A 26,668-nucleotide genomic window follows, 5' to 3' on the forward strand; every position below is an offset into this window, starting at 1 on the left:
AGACAATGACGATTTAAAGATCAATGCCAAAGGCTCGGCAATCTCCTCCCTGGCTTCCCAGAGGATCCTAGGATAAATCCCATCTGGCCCAGGGGACTTGTCTATTTTCACACTCTGCAGGATTTCTAATACCTCTTCCTTGTGAACCTCAATCACACCTAGTCGAGTGGCCTGTATCTCCGTATTCTCCTCAACAACATTGTCGTTTTCTAGAGTGAATACTGTCAAAATATTCATTTAGTGCTTCCCCTATCTCCTCTGACTCCACACACAACTTCCCACTATTATCCTTGATTGGCCCTAATCTTACTCTCATCATTCTTTTATTCCTTAAATACCTATAGAAAGCCTTAGGGTTTACCCTGATCCTATCCACTAACAACTTCTCATGTCTCCTCCTGGCTCTTCTGAGCTCTCTCTTTAGGTCTTTCCTGGCTACCTTGTAACCCTCGAGCATCCTAACTGAGCCTTCACATCTCATCCTAACATAAGCTTCCTTCTTCCTCTTGACCAGAGATTCCACTTCCTTTGTAAACCACGGCTCCTGCGCTCTACAGCTTCCTCCCTGCCTGACAGGTACACACTTATCTAGGACACACAGGACCTTTTCCTGAATAAGCTCCACATTTCTAATGTGCCCATCCCCTGCAGTTTCCTTCCCCATCCTATGCTTCCTAAATCTTGCCTAATCGCATCGGAATTGCCTTTCCCCCAGCTGCGACTCTTGCCCAGTGGTATACACCTAACCCTTTCTATCACTAAAGTAAACATAACAGGATTGTAATCACTATCACCAAAGTGCTCACCTCCTTCCAAGTCTAACACCTGGCCGGGCTCATTACCCAGTACCAAATCTAATGTGGCTTCGCCCCTTGTAGGCCTGTCAACATACTGCGTCAGGAAGCCCTCCTGCACACACTGGACGAAAACTGACCCATCTATAGTACTCGTACTGTAGTGTTCCCAGTCAATATTTGGAAAGTTGAAGTCCCCCATGACAACTACCCTGTCTCTCTCACTCCTATCGAGAATCACCTTTGCTATCCTTTCCTCTACATCTCTGGAACTATTTGGAGGCCGATAGAAAACTCCCAAAAGGGTGACCTCTACTTTCCTGTTTCTAACTTCAGCCCATATTACCTCAGTTGACGAGTCCCCAAACATCCTTTCTGCAACTGTAATACTGTCCTTGATCAACAATGCCACACCTTTCCCCTCTTTTACTATCTTCTCTGTTCTTACTGAAACATCTAAATCCTGGAACCTGGAACAACCATTCCTTTCCCTGCTCTACCCATGTCTCCGAAATAGCCACAACATTGAAGTCCCAGGTACCAACCCATGCTGCAAGTTCACCCACCTTATTCCAGGTGCTCCTGGCGTTGAAGTAGACACACTTCAAACCAACCTCTTGCTTGCCGGTGCCATCTTGTGTCCCTGAAACTTGATTTTGGACCTCCCTACTCTCAACCTTTTCTGTAGTCGAACTACAATTTTGGTTCCCATCCCTCTGCTGGATTAATTTAAACCCACCCCAATAGCCTTAGCGAATCTCTCTCTCTCTCTCTCTCTCTCTCTCTCTCTCTCTCTCTCTCTCTCCCCCTCCCACTCCCACTCCCACTCCCCCTCCCCCCCTCCCCCCTCCCAGGATATTGGTACCCCTTTGGTTCCAATGAAGACCATCCTGCTTGTAGAAGTCCCACCTACCCCAGAAAGAGCCCCAATTATCCAAGAATCCACAACCCTCCCTTCTGCACCATCCCTGTAGCCACGTGTTCAACTCCTCTCTCTCCCTATTCCTTGCCTTACTAGTACATGGCACGGGCAACTAACCAGAGACAACAACTTTGTTCGTCCTTGTTCTAAGCTTCCATCCTAGCTCCCTGAATTTCTACCTTAAATCCCCATCTCTTTTTCTACCTATGTCATTGGTGCCTATGTGGACCACGACTTGGGCTGCTCCCCCTTAAGGATCCCAAAAACACGATCAGAGACATCACGAACCCTGGCACCTGGGAGGCAACACACCAACCGTGAGTCTCTCTCTTCCCCACAGAGCCTCCTGTCTGTCCCCCTAACTATGGAGTCCCCAATGACTACTGCTCTGCTCCTCTTACCCCTTCCCTTCTGAGCAGTAGAGACAGACTCTGTGCCAGAGCCCTGTGCCCCACTGCTTTCCCCTGATAAGTCGTCCCCCCCAACAGTATCCAAAACGGTATACTTATTGTTGAGGGGAATGGTCAGAGGGGATTCCTGCATTGCCTGCCGGTTCCCTTTCCGTCCCCTGATTGTAACCCATTTTTCTTTTTCTTGTACCTGAGGAGTGACGACCTCCATGTAACTCCTCTCAATAACCCGTCTGCCTCCCGAATGATTCGCAGTTCATCCAGCTCCAGCTCCCTAATGCGGTTTTCCGTATATCCATATTAACCCGGGAGACCCCTCCAGGGCCCAGGGCTTAACAAATCTAATCATCCTGGTTAACTAAACACCTGAGTTAAGATGACTGACAAATCTATATCCAAATAACCCAATAGGGCTGCCATGTCTTATAAAAATGGTCTGTTGTGTGGTGTACCATGTTTGTAAAAAGGTCCAAGGGAATGTGCTCCATAATTAATTTCTGCCATCCCAGCAAACCTGGCGGGTTCTCAGACATCCAATTCATCAGAATATTCTTCCGTGCACAGTATGCAAGAATATTAAACAGTTTCTTCCCATGCCCGTCTAAAGATGGTAAATTGTTACACCTAAGAGGAGAGATATCAGGTCTACTTTGACTTCAGTCCTCAATCCCCTCCCTATCTCTCCTGCCACAGCGCTCCAATAAACACGGAGCCTGTGGCCTGTCCAGAAGCAATGGTTAAGAGTACCTACACTTATTTTACATTTGGGGCACACTGAAGATGCTCTTTTTTTTAAACTTCACCAGACAGTCTGGTGCCAGATGAGCCCTGTGCAGAACCTTTAACTGCGTAGCGCATGTCCTATTATGGATTGAGATCTTTCGAGTGTTCTCCCATGTTTCAGAAGAGATCTCCACTCCCAGCTCTTGCTTCCAGACCTCTCATAACTGGTTAATATCCTGCCAGGGCCTGCCACCCAGCAGGCGATAGAGGGCACTAACTGAAAGGGTGCTTGTGGAGTGTAGCAATAACCTCTCTGTATCGGGTTTATAGGGCTTCGTGAGAAGCGTAGTCTTCTTCTGGATGAAATCCCTAACCTGAAAAAAATAGAAAAGTTCTCTGCTGGGTAACCCATATTTGCGGCTCAGTTGTTCAAAAGACATCATAACCTCCCCCTCAAACAAGTCTCCCAAACTAGAAACTCCTCTCGCTGCCCATAGTTTGAACCCTGAGTCCATCATTCCTGGTTGGAACCCAGGCATGGCAACTATGGGTGTAAGTGGCGAAGTCTTGGATAAACAACCCTCACTCTGACGCATCGCCCTCCATACCTTGACTCTATTAATAACAATGGGGTTCCGGCAGTGGACTATAACTGTCCTCATCTTATCCATGAACAACAGGTTAATAAGAAGACACTTTGCCTGGCGGGCCTCGATATCCAGCCATATTGAGTTTGGATCGTTACCGATCCAATCACAGACAAAGGACAGCAGGAAACTCAATTGATACCTCCTGGTGTCTGGGAAATCAACTCCTCCCCCTCCTTGAGGCAACTGCAATTTAGTAAGTTTGATGAGGGGCTGCCCACGATGCCAGACAAAGGAACCAAACCACCCCATAAGCTTCCGCAGCGGTAACCTGGGAAACATTATAGGGAGCGTTCACGTGGGATAAAGCAAATGAGGAAGAGAGATGAGAGATACTCGGCCCAGCCATGAAATTGGAAGAGCTTCCCATCTATAAAAATCTCGCCTAATATTGTCGAGCAAGTGAGCAAAGTTAGTCCGAAATGACAGATCAAATTTGGGGGTAATAAAAATGCCCCCTGCCCGTGACCACTGAAAAGGGAACTTCAACTTCTGGCACATCCTGAAGGTTCCCCAAAAGCATAGCCTCTGACTTTGCAAAGTTAATCTTATTTCCTGAAATAGTCCCAAATGAATTGATACATTATATCAAATGGGGTATGGAGGTCATTGGGTTCGATACTCATCTTATTCTTAATATATTTCGAAAAGTTATGTTCATAATCCCCAAAATGCTCACCCACTGAAACTTCAACCACTCGACAGGCGTCACTCCCTGGGATTAGGATGAGCACTGCCCTGCCTCTCATGGGACTGTCTACCGACTGACACTAAAAGTTCTCCCGGATGCACTTTAAAATTTCATCCCGTCTATTCCTTTCACGCTGAGGTGATCCCAGTTAATGTTAGCAAAGTTCAACTCCTCTGCAACAAGAAGCTTGTTTCTGTCACACCTTTTGATGATTTGCCACACATCTCCTAGCAAGGCAGGCACCACTTTGGTTTTATTTCTAAGCTCTACCAATTGGCTCTTTCAGGATGTCTTCCCTCACCTCTCTCATTCCCTCCCACCCCAACTTCTCGACTGCGTCTGAAACCTCTGTCCCCTGGAATGTTGGGCTGTCAGTCCTGTCCTTCCTTCAGCCAGTCTCAGTGACTGTATCAATCTCATATTCTCACCTACTGATTAATGCTGTAACTTCACCTGCCTTACCAATCATCCTCCTTGTATTAAAACAGATACAATTCTGGACCCACCTTGTACCTGATCCTGCCCAGGTCTTCTCCACCTACTGGACTGTCCTCGTCAGCCTTCTGTATGTGATTGGACCTTGCTCCCGACTTTGTTAACTCTGTTCACCGTCCCCTTGCCAAATTAGTTTAAAACCACCTCAACAGCATCTCCATATCTATCACCAGGCTGAGAGAGAAACAGGGTCTTTAACTGCTAGAGGCATCGTAGATGTTGATGCAATCTGTTCTCATCTGACATCTGCATGTCTGTAATGAGTGCAGGAGCAGGGACCATAGAGAGTAGGAACAGGGGTTGACTGTTTGCCTCATCCAGTCTGCTCTGTCATTCACCTCGATCATGGCTGATATTCCACTTCACTGTCATTTTTTTCACACTGACTCTTAGATATTAATCTAGAAATGCACAATCAACTAGAATCTGGGATATGTTTTTCCTACTCTCTACTCCTAACTCAGGCCCACTCAGACTGACTGTAGAACTCCATTATCAAGCTGTCTGAGTTAAGTTAACTCATTGTGAGCCAGGAATCAAAACTGGCCACGTCTGATCTGTGTGATTCAGCTCCTCAGTCATTGCTGCTAGAGGAGCTGCGAGAGAGACTTAAATCTTAATGCCACACGTTGGTATTGGATATATGGTGCATCAATTACCTTTTTTTTTGTTTGTATCTCTTTAAAATCAGTAAAAGTAATATTGTATATCATTTTGTATTGGAAGTTTTAATTCATAAATGTGCATCTGCAATTGGAGGTGTTATCCGCAATATTTTTTGATTAATTTGCATTATTAATAGTTTCTGTGTTTCATTAAATGTGCCAGGACACTACGCTGATATTCTTGGGGGTGCTAAACTGTTGAGGAAAGAATGCTTTAAGTCTAAACACACTTAATTGGACCGTAATTTAGATTTCTAAAGGTTTGTAACAGCATAGTAATTCAGTATTTGAAGTTCACGGGTGCGCGCAAGTTTTATTGACATAATGCCAGCCCCTTTTGAATGGAAGCCTGTAAGACGCTGCATTTTTGGTGTGCTGAACTGTAATCTGTGACTGAAGCTCCATCTCGGAGCTCCCCAAGGCCTGTATATCTGTACATCTTCTATCTGATTGGCAGGACCCTTGGAGAAAGGACAAGTGAAGAATGAGTCTCTGAGGGAATTGCGAGTTGAACTGAGTAAAAAGCACAAAGCCAGGGAATTGGATGGATTTGGACTATACTTGTACGTATTAGCTTGCATGAGATAATGCCTTTTTGTTTTCTGATGTGTGTTGAACAAGATAGATGACAATCCTGAGGAAGGTTACGCCACTGAATTTCCGCACCAGTTTGTATATATTAGCAGGTGGGTTGGAGGGGGGAGGAAGGATGTTGCTCAGGAGTTGTCTCAGCCCCATATTTCAGATGCTGTTGCCATGGATTGTAATCCAGAAGTGATAAAAAGACAGCTTGGAAACAAATAACGACCATAGAAACTGCTCTGTGACATTGTGGCCAGGGAGGAATAACCAGCTGAAGGAATATCTCATGTTTTTATTGGTATGGCTTTAATGTGATGTGGAAGGGCTGGTGTTGGACTGGGGTAGACAAGGTCAGAAGTCACACAACACCAGGTTATCATCCAACAGGTTTATTTGAAATCGCAAGCTTTCAGAGCGCTGCCCCTTCAGGTGAAGTCTTGAAATCACGAGCTTTCAGAGCACTGTTCACTTCACCTGATGAAGGGGCAGCACTTTGAAAGCTTGTGATCTCAAATAAACCTGTTGGATGATAACCTGGTGTCATGTGACTTCATACTTTTGACTTTAGTATAACCAGTCTAAATAGCAGATTGCAATGCTGATCAAGTCCTACACATATTCTCAGTCCTTTAATCACACTGCATCTCGAGGAATATTCAGCAGCAATAATGGAAAGAGGCATGCAGTTAATGTTTCACGTTGGTGACCACCTCATTGGAATTGGGTCTGATGAATGGTCATTGGGCTGAAACTTTAGCCGTTTCTCTCCGCACAGCTCTGCTGCGTACTTGCAGCATTTTCCGTTTGTATTCCTGATTTGCAGCATCCATGGTAAGTTGCTTTTTTCTGTGAGTAACAAGCTCAGTTCTGCTCAGTTCAGGTCCTTGGGGTACAGGAAGAAGAGTCTCCGATCAGAGATGCCAGAGAGCGGAGTCAGGAAAGAGTGGAGGAACTTTGGATTCTTAGTGTTGTGCCTTTGTAAAGTGGTGTAACCCAGCAAATGGTATAGAAAAGAGAATTCGAACACTGCCTCAACCTAAACTATAATGATAGTGCAAGGGGCTCGATATAAAAAGTGGTGAAAGGTAAATTGTCGGGAAGGCCCACTTGGTTCCAAGAGGAATCCAAATGGGCAGGGTAATATTGTGAAAAGTCGGAAATGTCAGAGGTACAGCAGGAGAGCTGCTGGCTGTTTTTGGATTGGTGTGATAAATGTCAAGTTCCATGGAAACTGAAGGGAGAGTGGTAAAGTATTCTCTCTTTGTGTCAATTACAATTAAAATATATTCTTTCTCAGGCTGCCAATGGATTCCCATAGTTACTTACAAATTTGTGTATTGATTACCAGTCTAATAAGATCGATATATTTTCCTTCTAAAGACAAAAATGACCGCACACATAATGCCAGCCTCATTGCGGGAGCATTAACTGAAAAGGTTTTCAGTGATTAATTGCAAACTGGGCGAGAATCCGGGTGATTGAGATGTTTGTTTAACAGAACGCAAGCAAGAATTGGTACCATCAGTGAGCATAAGAGATGAGGATCATGTGACGTTAAGTTATTTTAAAATGATGTCAGAGTTTGAAGAGAGAGCTCAACAATTTGCTGTCTTTTAAATTGCCTACCATTATATCTGATGGCACAAGTCATCTCAACCTAAGTTACGTTTTTAATGCTTTCTAACTGGATGCTGATTCTCTTTGCTTTATCTTGTGAGTTTAATTATGATTATGAAAGTATAGATTCATTAATATATCTGTGAGCTGTAATTCAGTCAGCGTTTGTCTGTTAGGTATGGCGTAGTCCTGCGGAAACTGGACTTGGTTAAAGAAGCCATTGATGTGTTTGTGGAAGCAACACATAGTTTACCTCTGCACTGGGGAGCTTGGCTCGAGCTATGCAATCTCATTACTGATAAGGAAATGGTGAGTAGATTAATCAGTCCTTTCTTGAGGGGATTTGGTTACACTTGGCAATTTAATGACTCTTTAATTTCTCTATAACCAAGTGCCAACTTCTGGCAGAATATTTAATTGCAAGGACGTACAGAGGAACCTCAGTTATCTGAAGGACACAGGCCGGGGGGAGTATTTTGTTTGGTTAATCAAATTCCGGATAATCGAATGCTGGATAACATTGTTTAGCCAAGCATCAGGACCTTGCGATCTGGCTGGGTAATCCGAAATTCGGATAATCGAATGCTGAATAATCAAGGCACCTCTGTAATAAAAAGCATGAAATTGGGCTGGGCATCAGTAATTTTTAAGAGCTGCTGTTCCAAAAGTGAATGATAAAGAAATAAACCTTGATGTTGGGCAAACTAATGGGTGAAAACATCCCCTCGTATCATTCTGGGAAAGGTAATAAAGAAGCCCCAAGTTTAGTTTGTCACTCTGTTTTGAGTTAGCAATTCCGCAGCAAGGCTGAGGTGCTGCAACAGTTTTCTGTTCCTGACAATGTTCGCTGTCCTGGGAAAATGAAGAAAGAACTTTACTCTTTCATGGTGCCTCTGGTTAAATGAGGAATCCAGTTGATAGGACTAACACCCAGAGGGAGATTCCTAGTTTGGTGCTGAGTGAGTGCTACAGTACTAGAGGTGTCAACCTATTTGCCCATTCCAGGGCATTTGAGCCAGACATTTACTAATGCTCACTTCAAAGCCCTTTGATCCGCTGGGTGTAAAGCCAATTTGGAGGGTTCCGTGTTCTGAAGGATTGTGATACATCCAGGTGAAGGAAGCCCATCCATCCCAATTTAATTATTTATCTAGAACAATCCCAATAGTCTCCTGTTGCAGCGTTGAACGTAAGAAACATAAGAACTAGGAGCAGGAGTAAGCCACCTAGCCCTTGGTGCCTGCTCCCCCATTCAATAAGATCATGGCTGATCTTTTTGTGGACTCAGCTCCACTTACCCACCCTCTCACCGTAACTTTTGATTCATTTACTGTTCAAAACTCTATCTATCTTTACCTTAAAAACATTCAGTGAGGTAGCCCCAACTGCTTCACTAGGCAGGGAATCCCACAGCTTCACAGCTCTTTGGGTGAAGAAGTTCCTCCTCAACTCAACAGAGATCTGCTGAATTGTTTCTTAAATGGTTCTCTTCCTCCACTGCTTTGCCTAGAGGTTCAGCTGTCTTCTAGCCCATGAGTTATAGCTCTGCTTTCTGTGACTTTCATGTTGGCCTGTAAACCCTTCTCATACCTATTGTACTTTGTATTCCCCTTCCAGCTCAAGCCCATGGTGCTTCCCAACACATGGATGAAAGAATTCTTCCTGGCTCACATCTATACAGAGCTGCAGTTGATTGAGGAGGCATTGCAAAAATACCAGAACCTCATTGATGCTGGCTTCTCCAAAAGCACTTACATCATCTCCCAGATTGCTGTAGCTTATCATAATGTTCGAGGTCAGTATTAGGGTCAGGATGACATCTCCTTGTTTTTGTGTCGTAAGATCAAATTGAGATTGTCCCGCATTTTTGGGAATGTTACTTTTAATTCAGTCCTTCGGTTCTTGACAGTCATCCGTTTAGGAATGTTTGTGGTAAGGGCCTGGTCTCCACAGTGACCCCTCATTATAGATGGTACCTTGCTTTGATCCAGCCCAGTTCCAACCAAATCCTTCACATGTCTGTCTAATATCACTTGTAGATGAGAAAATCAAGTGGAAGACTTGGCCAATCTAAAGTTGGCATTGTCAGTCTTAATGTTAAAGCTGCATGTTTGCATATTTTCTGAAGCTGTAAATGCAAACCAGACACTAGTGTGTGTCTCCCTTTCTTCTTAATCTACAGTCATAGTCTTCAGGTCCTGGCATCGTACAGGAGATGATGAGTCCCTTCTGATTCATTGATCTTCTTTGCAGTGTTTGGAGATGACAGCTTTTGCTGTAGGGTTTGCTGCAGGTCACATTATCCCCAAGGACCCCCTCTAAAGAGTGTCTGCAGCTTGGGATTCTGGAAGGGGATGAGGTTCAAAATTGGCTTCAGCCTGGACTTGCCAGTCACTTCAAAAGCAGTAGGTATAGAGGTTCTGCTTTGGGTGCAGTCTGTGATGGTGCGAACCGCACCCTTTTTGAGAATTCAGGGATTTCCCTGAATACAAAATTACCGAATACAAAATTTGCAAGAACCAATACAACTGGCAAACATTTTAAAGTAGTATTTTATTTTTAATTTGCCTCGGAAGGTATTCCTTAACACATTTGTTTGTTGAAAATGACTTGAACAAAAGTACAAAAACTATTGCTTAGTTGGATTGTGATACAATAGTTAGTTTCCTGGTAAATTTAACTGTAAATTATATCGAAGTCCTTTGCAAATATGTTATTGTCCTTATTCCTAAAAGGTCTGGCTCAATTTTTAGAGCCTGCATAATGGCCTGTGGGTAAGTGCAGTTAGCAGGAACTGGTGGTCAGCTCATCATTAAGCGTGTGGCTTGTTTTGTGAATGAGACGTGCTCCTAGCACATTGTTCTCTCAAAGCTTTTCAAAAATGTTGCGGAGATTTGATTTTCACCAAACTTAAGTTTCCATGATCCTTCGTGCTGGTCCTGCTGAGTTCAGGTGACTTGCACTGGAGCATTGAGACTGATCGAGTGAAAGATCCAGGCCAAAATCCCCAGACTGATTTCTTATTTAACAATTCATTTTACTTACTCTATCATCCCCACGTCAATTTGCACACCTCGACTGGAACTCTTTGATCATAATGGCATCCTGGAGCAAATATCCAGAAAGATTAGTTTCCCAGGAATAAATGGACCTTTGCCATCGAGTGTGCCATGCTAGACATGGACAGTGCGTTGGTGTTTTGGTTGTTGAAATTTAAGGTTGATGTGTCTTTTGATTGGCAGAGTTGTTGTTGTGGTAGAGTATTTGTTTAGTTGCAACTTGATCTCTGTACTTTGCACTGCAGTTGTTGCATGGTTAAACTTGTAAAAGTGAATGTGAATTTATTCAAATAATTTCTTTTTTGGTCACACAAGAATATTGAGGGATTTCCAGTTTGGAAGTTGAAATGTTTTCATGGTCAGGTATTTCGCAGGAGCTGTGAACTCTTAACTGTCGTCTTTAGATTTTACCTCCTTGCCGAGAGAGAAAACACACCTGATCAGTCAAGGGGTGTCTCATCTTGTTTTTCGAATAATGTTCCAATTTTTTTATTCAAACAGTTTCCATGTTTACTTTAATAACTTGTGAAGTTATCTTCACCCTTATGTGTATAATTGCTGAATGATATGTGTGTTATCTGTGTCCATTTAACAAAGGGTTCTTTTGATTTATCATACTCATGTAGTTATCTGACAATCTCGTGTATTCAGGAAATGTGGAACTAATTTTGTTTCTTTTTCCCCTAATCTTTAGATATTGATAGAGCTTTAACCCTTTTCAATGAGTTACGGAATCAGGACCCATATAGGATAGAAAATATGGACACATTATCCAACCTGTTGTATGTTCGGGTAAGGCTGAGTGTTCTCGTTGATACATTAACGATCTGCATGAAGGAACTGAGGGTGCTGTTGCTAAGTTTGAAGATGATACACAGACAGATGGAGGGGCAGGTGGGGAAGTGGGAGGCCGTAAAAGGATTTCTGCTGAAGGGCTTTTGCCTGAAACGTTGATTTTCCTGCTCTTTGGATGCTGCCTGACCTGCTGTGCTTTTCCAACACCACTCTAATCTTGAGTCTAATCTCCAGCATCTGCAGTACCCCACTTCTACCTGCAGGAGGACTTGGACAGGCTAGGACAGTGAGCAAAGAAGATGGAATAGAGTGTGGGAAAATGTGTGGTGATGCACTTTGGTAAGAAGAGTAGAGGCATGAATCGAGAGAGTGGTGCTGGAAAAGCGCAGCATCTGAGGAGCAGGAGAATCAACGTCTCGGACATAAGCCTTTCATCAGGAATGAGGCTTTTACAGACAAGTCTCATTCCTGATGATGAAGGGCTTATGCCCGAAACGTCGACTCTGCTGCTCCTCGGATGCTGCCTGACCTGCTGCGCTTTTCCAGCACCACTCTCTGATCTCCAGCATCTGCAGTCTTCACTTTCTCCTGGAGTAGAGGCATGGACTATTTTCTAAATGGGGAAAAAAAGCTTCGGAAATCTGAAGCACAGAGGGAGTTAGGAGTCCGAGTTGAGGATTCTCTTAACAATAACATGCAGGTTCACTTGGCAGTTAGGAAGGTATTTTGAGAGAGTTAGAATCTTCATCCGGAGGTTGACCGAAGAGGTTACCTAGTATGGTGACGAAACGTCTGAGAACAAACTGCCAGCTCAGTGAGCAACCTAAATCCAGAGTTAGAATACAGGAGCAGGGATGCACTACTGAGGCTGTGTAAGGCTCTGATCTGAGTGCGTTAGGAATAATGGGAGCAGTTTTAGGCCCCGTATCTAGGGAAGGATGTGCTGCCATTGGAGGAGTTCCAGAGGAGGTTGACAAGAATGATCCCTGGGATGAAGGGCTTGTCTTATGCTGAGAGGTTGAGGACTCTGGGTCTGGATGAAGGGTGGATCTGATTGAGCTTTACAGAATACTAAGAGATCTGGACAGAGTGGATGTGGAGAAGATGTTTCCATTAATAGGAGAGACCAGAACCCGAGGGTACAGCCTCAGAGTGAAGGAACACCACTTTCAGAATGTCTTTAGCCCAAAGGTAGTGATTCTGTGGAAGCCAAGTCATTAAGCGTATTTAACACAAAGGTAGGCTCTTTGTTGGCAAAAGGATCAAAGGTTAAGGGGAGAAGGCAGGACAGTTGGGTTTAGAAACGTATCAGCCAAGGTGGAATGCCAGAGCAGACACGATTGGCTAAATGGCCTAATTCTGTTATAGTTCCTCACATCACTCGAAGGTATCTAACATCCGAGGATTACACACTGTTGAGTCAACTTTGTTTATCTTGATCGTTCCGGCCAGAATACAATGGTATTTTGTCCCAGTTCTTCATTGCAATGGTTTTATTTCACTGCTCTTGTAAGTCTGCTCAATGTTACTCCCCTCTTGCATTCTGAACTGTCTTTCTTCTATTAAAGCTTTTGCTGAGGTTGTACAGGACATTGGTGAGGCTTCTTCAGGAGTACAGTGTCCAGTTCTGATTGCACAATTCTCGGAAGGTTGTTATGAAATTGGACAGGGTTTGGAAAAGATTTACCAGGATGATCCTGGGAATGGAGGGTTTCAGATCTAAAAATAGACTAGAAAGGCTGGGAGTTTTTTCACTGAAGCGTAGGAGGTTGAGGGGTGACCAACCTTATTGAGGTTTATAAAATTGGGAGGTATAGATAAGGTTAATGGCAATGGTCTTTTCCATCGGGTGGAGGAGTTCAAAACTAGGGGGCATGTTTTTAAGGTGAGAGGAGAAAGACTTTAAGAAGGACATGAGGGGCAACTTTTTAACATAATGGTTCTGTGTGGAATGAACTTCCTGAGGAAGTGGTGGATGTGGGTGCAATTACAATGTTTAAAAGGCGTTTGGATAAGTACGTGATTAGGAAAGGTGTACAGGGGTAGGGGCCAGGAGCAGGCAGCTGGGACTAGTTTAGTTTGGGAGCGTGGTCAGTGTGGACTGGTTGCACTGTAGGGTCTGTTTTTCTGTGCAGTGTGATTCTATGACTCTTATGTCTTCATCAAAAGAGCTCACTCCTTAAAGCTTAGTAACTTTTCTCATACTCCAGCTTTTCTTGAGTTTCTCTTTGCCTCTCGACCATAAGTCTGCACAAACTGGAATAATATCTGTAAAGCAGGAGATGTTCCCTCAGCACAGCTCTGCTTCTGATTAAGATTGAAGGAAAATGTTTAGCATCTGAATATTTTTCTTTTCTATAAAAGTGCCAGAGTCGGGAATTTTATTTTCAAACCTCAGGCATCAAATTCTTCTCCTTTTTAAATTCCTCTTCAAGTACAGGTAGATAGCAGCAAGGCTCTGTGCAGCCTTTGGGACTCAGTGTAGAGTTCAATCATTCTAAAGCCTGAAAACTATCTTCAACAGCTTTTATCCATCCCCACACCCCAGGTCTGTCATAGCATTCAGCACAGCTAACCCATTGTTTTAGACACTCAACCACTCATCGTCCTTTGCTTCTCTGCTGGCTTGCTATCAACAATACTTTTGTCTGCAACTACCAACCTCTCTCTCTTCTCTCTCCCCCGCCCCCCACGCACCCCCCCCCCCCCCGCCGCCTACTCTTTCTCACTCTCTGTCTCCACTTCCAGCTATCCGCGCTCTCCTCCTCTCCCCTCCGGTCATTGAGATAAATACTCTCCGTTCTGGGCTTGAATCGCTAACTTTGATTTCTCTCCATAGACTTGCTGAGTTTCTCCAGCAATTTCTGCTTTTCTTTCAAGTCCTAAATGTACTTAAAGAGTTAGATTTATCAAATAATTTGATTTAGCAGCTTTGAATTAGGAAAAGTGGACTGGAATTCCAGTGAAGCGACTTGCTTTCTGGCAATTGTGGGAATTTGGAGTTGTTGTTATCAATCTGTGCCCATGTTTATGTTTCCATTAGAATATGAAACCCGAGCTCAGCTACCTGGCTCACAATCTCTGTGAAATTGACAAGTATCGAGTGGAAACCTGCTGTGTGATTGGTGAGTACAGTTGCCCTACATTTTGCATTGATCCACCTGGTGGGTCTCTGTTGCATCCTTAGTTCCTTTCGTTATTTAAGTTTCTCAGTCTTCTGCATTAGCTACTTTTACCAGTACCTCACTAAAATTACATTAACTCTTTGATACATATCAACTGTGTTCCATGGAAGGTGCCTGTACTCTTTGTAATATTCCCTATACCCAGGATTGAGAACTGTATGTAAAGGATTACAAGTTTGAAGATGTTCATCACCCAGTTACACAGAACACTTCACTGTGCTCCACTGCATTCAGTTCTTAGTTTAGAGGGGTTTCACTGAAGTCAGCAGAAGGTCCACAGTGGATTTATTCTCTGACTATCTTGGCCAAGTCCTTCTCACTCAGACAGCTGAGAACTAAATTAAAGAGAAGTAAATGTCTGGCTGCATAAGGGAAATTGAAATCTGCCTTGGTCACAGAACCAACAGGAGTTTGAAGTATCACAGAGCTTCTGTATGGCGAATTGCAATTGCACAGACTAGTTCGTCAGGCTGATTAGATTCGCTACAGTTATGGACACAGGCCCTTCGGCCCAACAAATCCACACCGACCCTCTGAAGAGTAACCCACCCAGACCCATTCCCCTACCCTATATTTAGCCCTGAATAATGTACCTAACATGGTGGGCAATTTTAGCATGGCCAATTCACCTGACCAGCACATCTTTGGATGGTGGGAGGAAACCGGAGCACCCAGAGGAAACCCACACAGACACGGGTGCTAAATGTTGATTCTCTGCAACAGTGGGACAATTCAAAAGAATAAACTATGAAGCTAAAACGTTTCTACTGGAGTTGAAAAAACTGCAATGAAGACTGTGACAATGTTGTTGCTTTAAAAGTTATTTTGTCCTGGTTTTTTTTTGAAAGAGGGGTTATAAAGGCAGAGGTGCCAAAATGGCTAATGGTAACATCTTAAGTAAACAACGTAGGAGGGCTTTAGAACATAGAACATTACAGCGCAGTACAGACCCTTCGGCCCTCGATGTTGCACTGACCTGTCATACCAATCTGAAGCCCATCTAACCTACACTATTCCATGTACGTCCATATGCTTGTCCAATGACAACTTAAATGTACTTAAAGTTGCTGAATCTACTACCGTTTGCAGACAAAGCATTCCATACCCTTACTACTCTGAGTAAAGAAACTACCTCTGACATCTGTCCTGCATCTATCGCCCCTCAATTTAAAGCTATGCCCCCTCGTGCTCGCCGTCACCATACTTGGAAAAAGGCTCTCCCTGTCCACCCTATCTAACCCTCTGATTATCTTATATGTCTCTATTAAGTCACCTCTCAACCTTCTTCTCTCTAACGAAAACAGCCTCAAGTCTCTCAGCCTTTCCTCATAAGACCTTCCCTCTATACCAGGCAACATCCTAGTAAATCTCTTCTGTACCCTTTCCAATGCTTCCACATCCTTCTTATAATGCAGTGACCAGAACTGTACACAATACTCCAAGTGCGGCCGCACTAGAGTTTTGTACAGCTGTAGCATAACCTCATGGTTCTGGAACTCGATCCCTCTATTAATAAAAGCTAAAACACTGTATGCCTCTTAACAACCCTGTCAAGCTGGGTGCCAACTTTCAAGGATCTGTGTACCTGGACAACGAGATCTCTCTGCTGATCTACACTACCAAGAATCTTACCATTAGCCTAGTACTTTGCATTCTGGTTACTCCGACCAAAGTGAATCACCTCACACTTGTCCGCATTAAACTCCATTTGCCAGCTCTGCAGCTTATCGATGTCTCTCTCTGTAACCTACAACATCCTTTGTCACTATCCACAACTCCACCAACCTTAGTGTCATCTGCAAATTTACTAACCCACCCTTCTACGCCCTCATCCAGGTTGTTTATAAAAATGACGAACAGCAGTGGACCCAACACCGACCCTTGCGGTACACCACTGGTAACTGGACTCCAGGATGAACATTTCCCATCAACCACCACCCTCTGTCGTCTTTCAGCAAACCAATTATATATATCTGCTATATCTCCCACAATCCCATTCCTCCGCATTTTGTATAATAGCCTAAAGTGGGGAACCTTATCGAACGCCTTGCTGAAATCCATATACACCACATCAACCGGTTTATTCTCATCTACCTGTTTGGTCACCTTCTCAAAAAACTCAAGGTTTGTGAGGCAGGACCTACCCGTCACAAAACCGTGCTGACTATCCCTAATCAAATTATTCTTTTCTAGATGATTGTAAATCCTATTTCTTATAATCTTTTCCAACACTTTGCCAACAACTGAAGTAAGGCTCACTGGTCTATAATTACCAGGATTGTCTCTACTCCCCTTCTTGAACAGGGGAACCACATTTGCTATCCTCCAGTCTTCTGGCACTATTCCTGTAGACAATGATGATTTAAAGATCGATGCCAAAGGCTTGGCAATCTCCCAGAGGATCCTCGGATAAATCCCATCCGGCCCAGGGGACTTATCTATTTTCTCACACTGCAGGATTTCTAATACCACCTCCTTGTGAACCTCAATCACACCTAGTCTAGTGGCCTGTATCTCCATATTCTCCTCGACAACATTGTCGTTTTCTAGAGTGAATACTGTTGAAAAATATTCATTTAGTGCTTCCCCTATTTCTTCTGACTCCACACACAACTTCCCACTACTATCCTTGATTGGCCCTAATCTACCCAGATGGCCTCCTTCTTCAAAGACCGCAATTTCCCCTCTGACGTGATCGACGATGCCCTCCACCGCATCTCCTCCACTTCCCGCTCCTCAGCCCTTGAGCCCCGCCCCTCCAATCACCACCAGGACAGAATCCCACTGGTCCTCACCTACCACCCCACCAACCTCCATATACATCGTATCATCCGCCGTCATTTCCGCCACCTCCAAATGGACCCCACCACCAGGGATATATTTCCCTCCTCTCCCCTATCAGTGTTCCGAAAAGACCACTCCCTCCGTGACTCCCTCGTCAGGTCCACACCCCCTACCAACCCAACCTCCATTCCTGGCACCTTCCCCTGCAACCGCAAGAAATGCAAAACTTGTGCCCACACCTCCCCCCTCACTTCCCTCCAAGGCTCCAAGCGATCCTCCCATATCCGCCACAAATTCACCTGCACCTCCACACACATCATTTACTGCATCCGCTGCACCTGATGTGGCCTCCTCTATATTGGGGAGACAGGCCGCCTACATGCGGAACGTTTCAGAGAACACCTCTGGGACACCCGGACCAACCACCCCAACCACCCCGTGGCTCAACACTTCAACTCCCCCTCCCACTCCACCAAGGACATGCAGGTCCTTGGACTCCTCCATTGCCAGACCATAGCAACATGACGGTTGGAGGAAGAGCGCCTTATCTTCCGCCTAGGAACCCTCCAACCACAAGGGATGAACTCAGATTTCTCCAGTTTCCTCATTTCCCCTCCCCCCACCTTGTCTCAGTCAAATCCCTCGAACTCAGCACTGCCTTCCTAACCTGCAATCTTCTTCCTGACCTCTCCGCCCCCACCCCCACTCCAGCCTATCACCCTCACCTTGACCTCCTTCCACCTATCGCATTTCCAACGCCCCTCCCCCAAGTCCCTCCTCCCTACCTTTTTATCTTAGCCCGCTGGACACACTTACCTCATTCCTGAAGAAGGGCTCATGCCCGAAACGTTGATTCTCCTGCTCCTTGGATGCTGCCTGACCTGCTGCGCTTTTCCAACAACACATTTTCAGCCCTAATCTTACTCTCATCATTCTTTTATTCCTTTCCAATAGAAAGCCTTAGGGTTAACCCTGATCCTATCCACCAACAACTTCTCACGTCTCCTCCTGGCTCTTCTGAGCTCTCTCTTTAGGTCTTTCCTGGCTACCTTGTAACCCTCGAGCGCCCTAACTGAGCCTTCACATCTCATCCTAACATAAGCTTCCTTCTTCCTCTTAACCAGAGATTCCATTCCTTCGTAAACCACGGCTCCCACGCTCTACTGCTTCCTCCCTGTTTGACAGGTACATACTTATCTTGGACACACAGGAGTTTTTCCTTGAATAAGCTCCACATTTCTAATGTGCCTATCCCCTGCAGTTTCCTTCCCCATCCTATGCTTCCTAAATCTTGCCTAATCGCATCGGAATTGCCTTTCCCCCAGCTGCGACTCTTGCCCAGTGGTATACACCTATCCCTTTCTCTCACTAAAGTAAACATAACAGAATTGTAATCACTATCACCAAAGTGCTCACCTCCTTCCAAGTCTAACACCTGGCCGGGCTCATTACCCAGTACCAAATCTAATGTGGCTTCACCCCTTGTAGGCCTGTCTACATACTGTGTCAGGAAGCCCTCCTGCACACACTGGACAAAAACTGACCCATCTATAGTACTCATACTGTAGTGTTCCCAGTCAATATTTGGAAAGTTGAAGTCCCCCATGACAACTACCCTGTCTCTCTCACTTCTATCGAGAATCATCTTTGCTATCCTTTCCTCTACATCTCTGGAACTATTTGGAGGCCGATAGAAAACTCCCAAAAGGGTGACCTCTCCTTTCCTGTTTCTAACTTCAGCCCATATTACCTCAGTTGACGAGTCCCCAAACATCCTTTCTGCAACTGTAATACTGTCCTTGATCAACAATGCCACACCCCCTCCTCTTTTACCATCTACTCTGTTCTTACTGAAACATCTAAATCCTGGAACCTGCAACAACCATTCCTGTCCCTGCTCTATCCATGTCTCCGAAATGGCCATAACATCAAAGTCCCAGGTACCAACCCATGCTGCAGGTTCACCCACCTTATTCCGAATCTCCTGGTGTTGAAGTAGACACACTTCAAACCAACTTCTTGCTTGCCGGTACTAATCTTGCGTCCCTACTCTCAACCTTTTCTATACTGGAACTACAATTTTGGTTCCCATCCCCCTGCTGGATTAGTCTAAATCCACCCCAATAGCCTTAGCAAATTTCCCCCACAGGATATTGGTACCCCTTTGGTTCCGATGAAGACCATCCTGCTTGTAGAAGTCCCACCTACCCCAGAAAGAGCCCCAATTATCCAAGAATCCACAACCCTCCCTCCTGCACCCTCCCTGTAGCCACGTGTTCAACTCCTCCCTCTCCCTATTCCTTGCCTCACTAGCATGTGGCACGGGCAACAAACCAGAGACAACAACTCTGTTCGTCCTTGTTCTAAGCTTCCATCCTAGCTCCCTGAATTTCTGCCTTCAATCCCCATCTCTCTTTCTACCTATGTCATTGGTGCCTATGTTGACCACGACTTGGGCTGCTCCCCCTCCCCCTTAAGGATCCCAAAAACACGATCAGAGACATCACAAACCCTGGCACCTGGGAGGCAACACACCGACCGTGAGTCTGTCTCGTCCCTACAGAATCTCCTATCTGTCCCCCTAACTATGGAATCCCCAATGACTACTGCTCTGCTCCTCTTACTCCTTCCCTTCTGAACAGCAGGGACAGACTCTGTGCCAGAGCCCTGTGCCCCACTGCTTTCCCCTGATAAGTCGCTCCCCCCCAACAGTATCCAAACCGGTATACTTATTGTTGAGGGGAATGGCCACAGGGGATCCCTGCACTGCCTGCCCGTTCCCTTTCCGTCCCCTGATTGTAACCCATCTGCCTTTTTTTTTGTATCTTAGGAGTGACTACCTCCCTGTAACTCCTCTCAATAACCCCCTCTGATTCCGGAATGATCCGAAGTTCATCCAGCTCCAATTCCCTAATGCGGTTTTCGAGGAGCTGGAGTTGGGTGCACTTCCTGCAGATGCAGTCAGCAGGGACACTGGTCGTGACCCCTACCTTCCACATTCTGCAGGTGGAACATTCAACTGCCCTCACCGCCATTCCCATGATTCTAAATTCCCAAGGAGACTGTTGGAAAAAATAAGGAATAAAAAAATAAACTCATTACTTTACAATCTGGCGCACAGGTCCTTTTTTTGGTTAGAGGAGGAGGACGGGTGGGAGACAGTACCCGAGTAGTGTTTCGGGTAATGCAACCACATAAATATATGACTTCCCAGAAGTCCTTTGCTCCTCCCTCGCACCTCTCGCAAATGGAGGCCCGATTCCCGAGGTGAGTTCCTTTTAATGCGGGAAAACCCACCATTCCTAGCAGCCCTCACTTTACCATTCCTCCTCCTCCTCCTCGCCGCTCTGACGTTTTTGGTTAAAATGTTAGAACAATGGCAGCAGCCTGGATGGGAGTGGCCAGCTCTCAGACACCAGGCTGTCTCGATTTTTGTTTGTCAGTCAGAAGGTGTTTGGCTCCCAGAAGAGTTGTAAACGTCAGTGAATTCAGTTATAACTACAAATTGAGGGGTGATAGATTTAAGACAGATGTCAGAGGCAAGTTCTTTACGCAGAGCGTGGTAAGGGCGTGGAATGCACTACCTGCTAATGTAGTCAACTCAGCCACATTAGGGAGATTTAAACAATCCTTGGATAAGTGCATGGATGATTTTGGGATAGTGTTGGGGGACAAGCTGAGAATAGTTCACAGGTTGGCGTAACATTGAGGGCCTGTTCTGCGCTGTATTGTTCTATGTTAACAGTAGCTGCTACTTTTTCTGAAATCTCTCTTGATATTGTTTCCTCCTGGATTGGAGAACTACATGTAGGAATCTGTCTGAATTTACCTTTTTTTAATCAAGGGATGTGTTTATGGGATGTTACTATAATGGAACAGTTAATAGGTACTGTATCTATTATTTGTTTTCCTACCATGTTTTCTGATAGTTATATTATTCTAAATTCCTCTTTCATTTGTTTGTATCTTAACTACAGTGTTTAAATAAATTGTTTTGCTTAATGTGGAGTAGTTTGACCAGTTGCCTCACGTCTGGAACACACATTTCATACCTACCTTTAAAATAGGAAAACATTAGGGTCTGGGCTACCCTCTTAACAGATCTTGAAAGGTCTGGTCTGGTCTGGTCTGGTCCGGTCCATAACAGGACAGCATTTATGAAGTTGCCTATACGTTATCCCCATGTGTGGTTAATATTTTGCTGACTTGGAGGGAAAATACTTCTCAGCAGTGGTTGATGAGATGGTGATATTTCGTCTTCCCTGACCGAGGGTTCTCGAATACTTAATTACCTGGCTAAATGCAGATTAGTATTTGCTGCTTGGACCTTTAAGTTTTAAGCTGTTGTACAGAAATGTAAGCCTAATGTCACTTCTCTTCTCACCAAGGCAATTACTACAGTTTAAGGTCTCAACATGAGAAAGCAGCCCTGTACTTTCAAAGAGCACTGAAGTTAAATCCTCGTTACCTTGGTGCTTGGACATTGATGGGTCATGAATATATGGAGATGAAGAACATATCAGCAGCTATTCAGGCTTACAGGTATCTAATGTAGTTGTTCACTTACACATGCTGTTTCAACTGATAACATCCAGGCAGGATTTCACTGCCCTGAATCCCCGTTTCATTTATTTACAATAGAAAACTCGACTGATGCTTCACTCCTCATACTGGAGGACAGACTTGGTCATGAAGCAGAACCAAACTGAGGTCTAATACCTGCTGCTGCTTTCACCTTCCCCGTGGCCCCACAGAATCAGAGAATAGTTTCAATCATTCAAGCCAGTGTATCCGAGCTGTTTCCCTAAGAGCTCCTCCCTGCAGATAATTATTCAGCTCCCTTTTGAAAGCCAAGGTTGAATCTGTCTCTACCACATGCTGGGGCAATGCATTCAGAACTTAACCCCGCACTATGGGACTAGATTAATTTGGGATATCCAGTCGGTGTAGATGAGTTGGACCAAAGGGCCTGTTTCCATGCTGTGTGACTCTGTGACTATAGTTGGCTTTTCTAATGTTCACCTGCCTCAGAGTCCTCTCGTTCTCAGCCCTCCTTCCATGGCAGCAGGTTCTCCCTATCTGCTCCGTCCAGACCCTTCATGGCTTTTGAACATCTCTGTCAAGCCTCCTCCCATCCCTTTCCTTGGAAACTGTCTCCGTTATCTTCAGTCTATCGTCGGACACGACGAGGCCATTCACCTTGCTGAGTCTGCTCACTATTGTGGTTGATTGAGTACTTCAATTCCCTTTACTCTCACTATCTCCATACTCCCCTCACAATCGGTAATCTGAAACTCTACATAAACATACTCCAAGATTGAGCTTTCTAGTCCCCTCTGACCTACAGAATTCTAAAGCATAACAATCTTCCAAGTAAAGGAAATTCTCCACATCTTGATCCTAAATGACACCCCCTTCATTTTGTACTGTGTCCATTTATTCTAGAACCTGCCCCCTTCAAACCAGAGGAAATACCTGACTTGCATCAACCCTGTCTACTCCTTTCATTGTTTTGTAGATTTCAGTAATATCACTTCTTCAAAACTGTATAGAATATAGGCCCAGTTTGCCCCCAATCCCTTTTCATAAGTTAGTCTCATGATTCCAGCCTCGGGGTGACTGTCTGTGTGGAGTTTGCACATTCTCCCCGTGTCAGTGTGGGCTTCCTCTGGGTGCTCCCATTTCCTCCCACAGTCCAAAGATGCGCAGGTTAGCGTGGATTGGCCAGGCTAAATTGCCCCGTAGTGTCCAGGGATTTGTAGGCTAGATGGGTTAGCCGTAGGAAATGCAGGATGAGAGGGATAGGGTGAGGAGTCTGAGGGGGATGCTCTTCAGAGAGTTGGTGTGGATTCAATGGGCTGAGTGGCCTGCTTCCACACTTTAGAGATTCTATGATTCTACAATCAAGCCTGGTGAATATATGTTGCACTGGCTGTATGGCAGTAATATCCTTCCTCAGCAAGGAACCCGGGACTGCACACACTACTCCATGTGCAGTCTAACTAAGCTTCATTACTCCCATAAGTAAACCCTTGTGTAATAAAGGCTAACATTCCATTAGCCTTCCTAATAGCGTTTGCATATTAACCGTCAATGACTTAGTGACAAGGGCACTTCAGATCCCTTGTACATTTTATACTTTCCAAACTCTTGCCATTTAAGAAATAACTTTACACCCTTCCTAAAATGTATTGCCTTGAGTTGGACAGTTACTCTACAGGAGGCTGAATCTGCATTTTGTGATGGTTCAATGGGAAACATTAGATGTATGTAACTAGTCTGAACGTAACCCTTTCAGCCCTGGTATAATTATGGAGAATGTGTAACTGCTCTGAGTCTAATATATCCATCCTGAGGCTAAAGCTGGAGTCTGAGCAGGATTCTGAGAAACGTGCCTTTGGTTGGCTCTGTAGCCATGAGGGAGCAGTCTTTATCAGTTACTCCTTGTGTTCCTGCAGGCATGCTATTGAGGTGAATAAACGAGATTACAGAGCTTGGTACGGACTGGGACAGACGTATGAGATCCTCAAGATGCCGTTTTATTGTTTGTATTATTACAGACGAGCCCATCAGCTCAGGTAAGTCACTGCAGGGAATAAAGCTACAGTACCACATGCTGCCTGGAATTTGGGAAGATTTGGAAACAGTGTGTCTTTTCCCCACAGACCGAATGACTCTCGAATGCTCATCGCTTTGGGTGAATGTTATGAAAAGCTGAATCAGCTGCCTGAAGCCAAGAAGGTACTTCCCTGCCTTGTTTTTATTCAGAAGCTAAACTGACTTTGAGAGTGGCCCTGTAAATGATGGTAACTTCGTACAGCTTCAGCAGAGAATTGCGAAAAACAGTGGTTTCAAATCAGTTAAATGATCCAAAGGATTTCACAATAAAAGCAGGGGGCATAAGTCCAAGAGCTTGCATTGCCATTTCGATCCCTGCTAAAAGTCTGTCTGGTAAAAATGGTTATGTTTATTTCTTTTTCTTAAAGTCACTCATTAGAATTATCTGTATTATTCCTGTTGTTTGCATGCTATTTGTCAGCATTATATTGTCTGTTATTCCCAATTGAAGAGATTTTCGAGTTGATTAGACACTTCAGGTTCTTCTGTCTATACTCAGTTCAGATCAGTGGATTAACTTGTAACAATCCTTGCTTGTGGGAGCCACACTTGCACAACCTGTTTGAGAAGACTGCTTCCCATGTTGTGCTGTCTAACCGGTTTGCCACAAGATCCTGAAACAAGTGACTTGTCTTCCTTTCTGTCTCTCATTGGCAGTGTTACTGGAGGGCGTTTTCTGTTGGTGATGTCGAGAAAATGGCGTTGGTCAAACTAGCAAAGTAAGTGTTTCTCCGCGGAGAGCTCTTTAACGATTGTAAAGGTTGGTTTTGTCATATCCTGGAAATTGGGTGAATGTTCCAACCAGACTATTTTACAAATTCATATTATGGAAAAGTTGGTGTTTGTTACCTTATGAAAAGAAATGTAATGAGGAAGGTTGCTAAAGATTATTAGTGTCTTGGAAAGGTTAGTGATGGTTCACTCGAATAATCTCAGTCATAACAGTTTATAGCTTTAGATGTTTTGAATGTTAGAGCTTAAGGTTATGGTGACTGATGCCAAAAGATTTGAAAAGTTCAGTAGGGAAAGTGGGTAGTAACTAGTAACAATAGCCTCCGGATTTAAGAATAATGGCACAAATGAGGATTAACTGTTCGCTAAGGTAGATGTGACGAACCGCAAAAAAGTATATCAGCAAAGAGTCTAGACTCAAAATGTTAGCTTGCTGTCTCTCTTCATGGATGCTGCCTGACCCGCTGTGATCTCCCCAGCATTTTCTTGCTTTCAGAACCTACAACCAAGAGTCATCCTGGCAGTGAAGGAGAAAATAGGAAGTTGTAAAAACGGGAAGAAATGAAGTTGATTTGTATTTGAAATCAAAGTCTCTCTGCACTATTTATAGACTTACAGCACAGAAGCAGACCATTCGGCCCATGTCGAACGGATCATCAAAAATCTAGCTCTACTAATTCCATCGACCAACCATTGGCCCATAGCCCTGAAGGCTCTGGCAATGGAAATGAATTGCTAAATACTGTCTAAATGTTACAAGAGTTTCAGACAGTGAGTTCCAGACTCCAACTGTTAGCGAGTTTTGAGAAGATTTGTAGCTCAGGTTGAGGTTCTGGATGCTCGCTGAGCTGGAAGGTTAATTTTCAGACGTTTCGTCACCATACTAGGTAACATCATCAGTGAGCCTCCAGATGAAGCACTGGTGGTATAAATAGAAAGCAGACCGTACCAGTAGTGCTTCATCCGGAGGCTCTCTGATTATGATACCTAGTATGGTGACGAAACGTCTGAAAACGAACCTTCCAGCTCAGTGAGCAAACATACATCCCCTCCCATGGTCTCCTCAACCTTCCTCTTAACCAGGAGACTTAGAGGTAGAAGATTACTGACCCCTCTACTAGTTACTAATGCAAGATTCCAGTTAACTGACTTGTCCTTAACTGCCTGTTCCATTGTGAAGCAGTTGCTGAGAGATGGACCAAAGTGATTTGGTTGGGAACACACATCTAAGATTGGAAATGACAAGTGGGAAGGCAAGCCGCTGTACCCCTGCTGTGTACTAATACACTGCTTCCTGTAGCAGTCTGAACAGAGGATCAAACAGTGGGACACATTAAGCTGCACTTTTGTTTTATTAAGTCTGAGATCTCAGTTATATTTTACTGTGTTAAAACATCTTTACAAAGGATATTCTAATCTGTTTGTAGCCAAACAAAAATGACATAAATAAAAACCGAAAGCGAGTGCTATAAATCGGAAGCAAAAGCAGAAGTTGCTGGAAAAGCTCAGCAGGTCTGGCAGTGTCTTCCTCAGGTTCTGAGGAAGGGTCACTGGACCCGAAACATTAACTCTGATTTCTCTTCACAGACTCTGCCAGACCTGCTGAGCTTTTTCAGCAACTTCTGTTTTGTTTCAAAAACTACATAAGATTGTGGAATTGGCAGAGGAAGTATAAACAAACATCTAATGTAGTCTGTAATGCTGCCAACATTGCCAGTCTCTCGGTGTTGGTTGGGTCGTATTGACTTAATGTCTATTCCCTTCCATAATGTTGCAGGATTCACGAGCAGTTAGGTGAATCAGATCAAGCAGCACAGTGCTACATCAAATATGTCCAAGACATCTGTGATTGTGGGGTAAGTCTCTTCAAGGGTCATGTGACACTGGCAGACCCGAACAATGTTATCTACACTGGTGGACCCAAGGTAGCAGAAACACGAGTATTTGTT

The 26,668-nt window shown here is 44.4% G+C and overlaps 1 protein-coding gene across 1 annotated transcript in view; it reads left to right on the forward strand.

Annotated features, from left to right (window-relative positions):
* Window positions 1-26,668, forward strand: part of cdc23 (CDC23 (cell division cycle 23, yeast, homolog)) — a 50,288-nt gene that overhangs the window by 15,505 nt on the left and 8,115 nt on the right. Inside the window, exons 5-14 of the mRNA XM_072591183.1 lie at window positions 5,805-5,910; window positions 7,723-7,855; window positions 9,164-9,341; window positions 11,300-11,397; window positions 14,444-14,525; window positions 21,758-21,911; window positions 23,828-23,947; window positions 24,035-24,110; window positions 24,645-24,706; window positions 26,497-26,575. Coding sequence (XP_072447284.1) covers window positions 5,805-5,910; window positions 7,723-7,855; window positions 9,164-9,341; window positions 11,300-11,397; window positions 14,444-14,525; window positions 21,758-21,911; window positions 23,828-23,947; window positions 24,035-24,110; window positions 24,645-24,706; window positions 26,497-26,575 — 1,088 coding nt within the window. The remainder of the gene's footprint in view (window positions 1-5,804; window positions 5,911-7,722; window positions 7,856-9,163; window positions 9,342-11,299; window positions 11,398-14,443; window positions 14,526-21,757; window positions 21,912-23,827; window positions 23,948-24,034; window positions 24,111-24,644; window positions 24,707-26,496; window positions 26,576-26,668) is intronic.

Source organism: Chiloscyllium punctatum, chromosome 20 (genome assembly GCF_047496795.1).
Source record: "Chiloscyllium punctatum isolate Juve2018m chromosome 20, sChiPun1.3, whole genome shotgun sequence".
NCBI classification, from domain to species: Eukaryota; Metazoa; Chordata; class Chondrichthyes; order Orectolobiformes; family Hemiscylliidae; genus Chiloscyllium; species Chiloscyllium punctatum.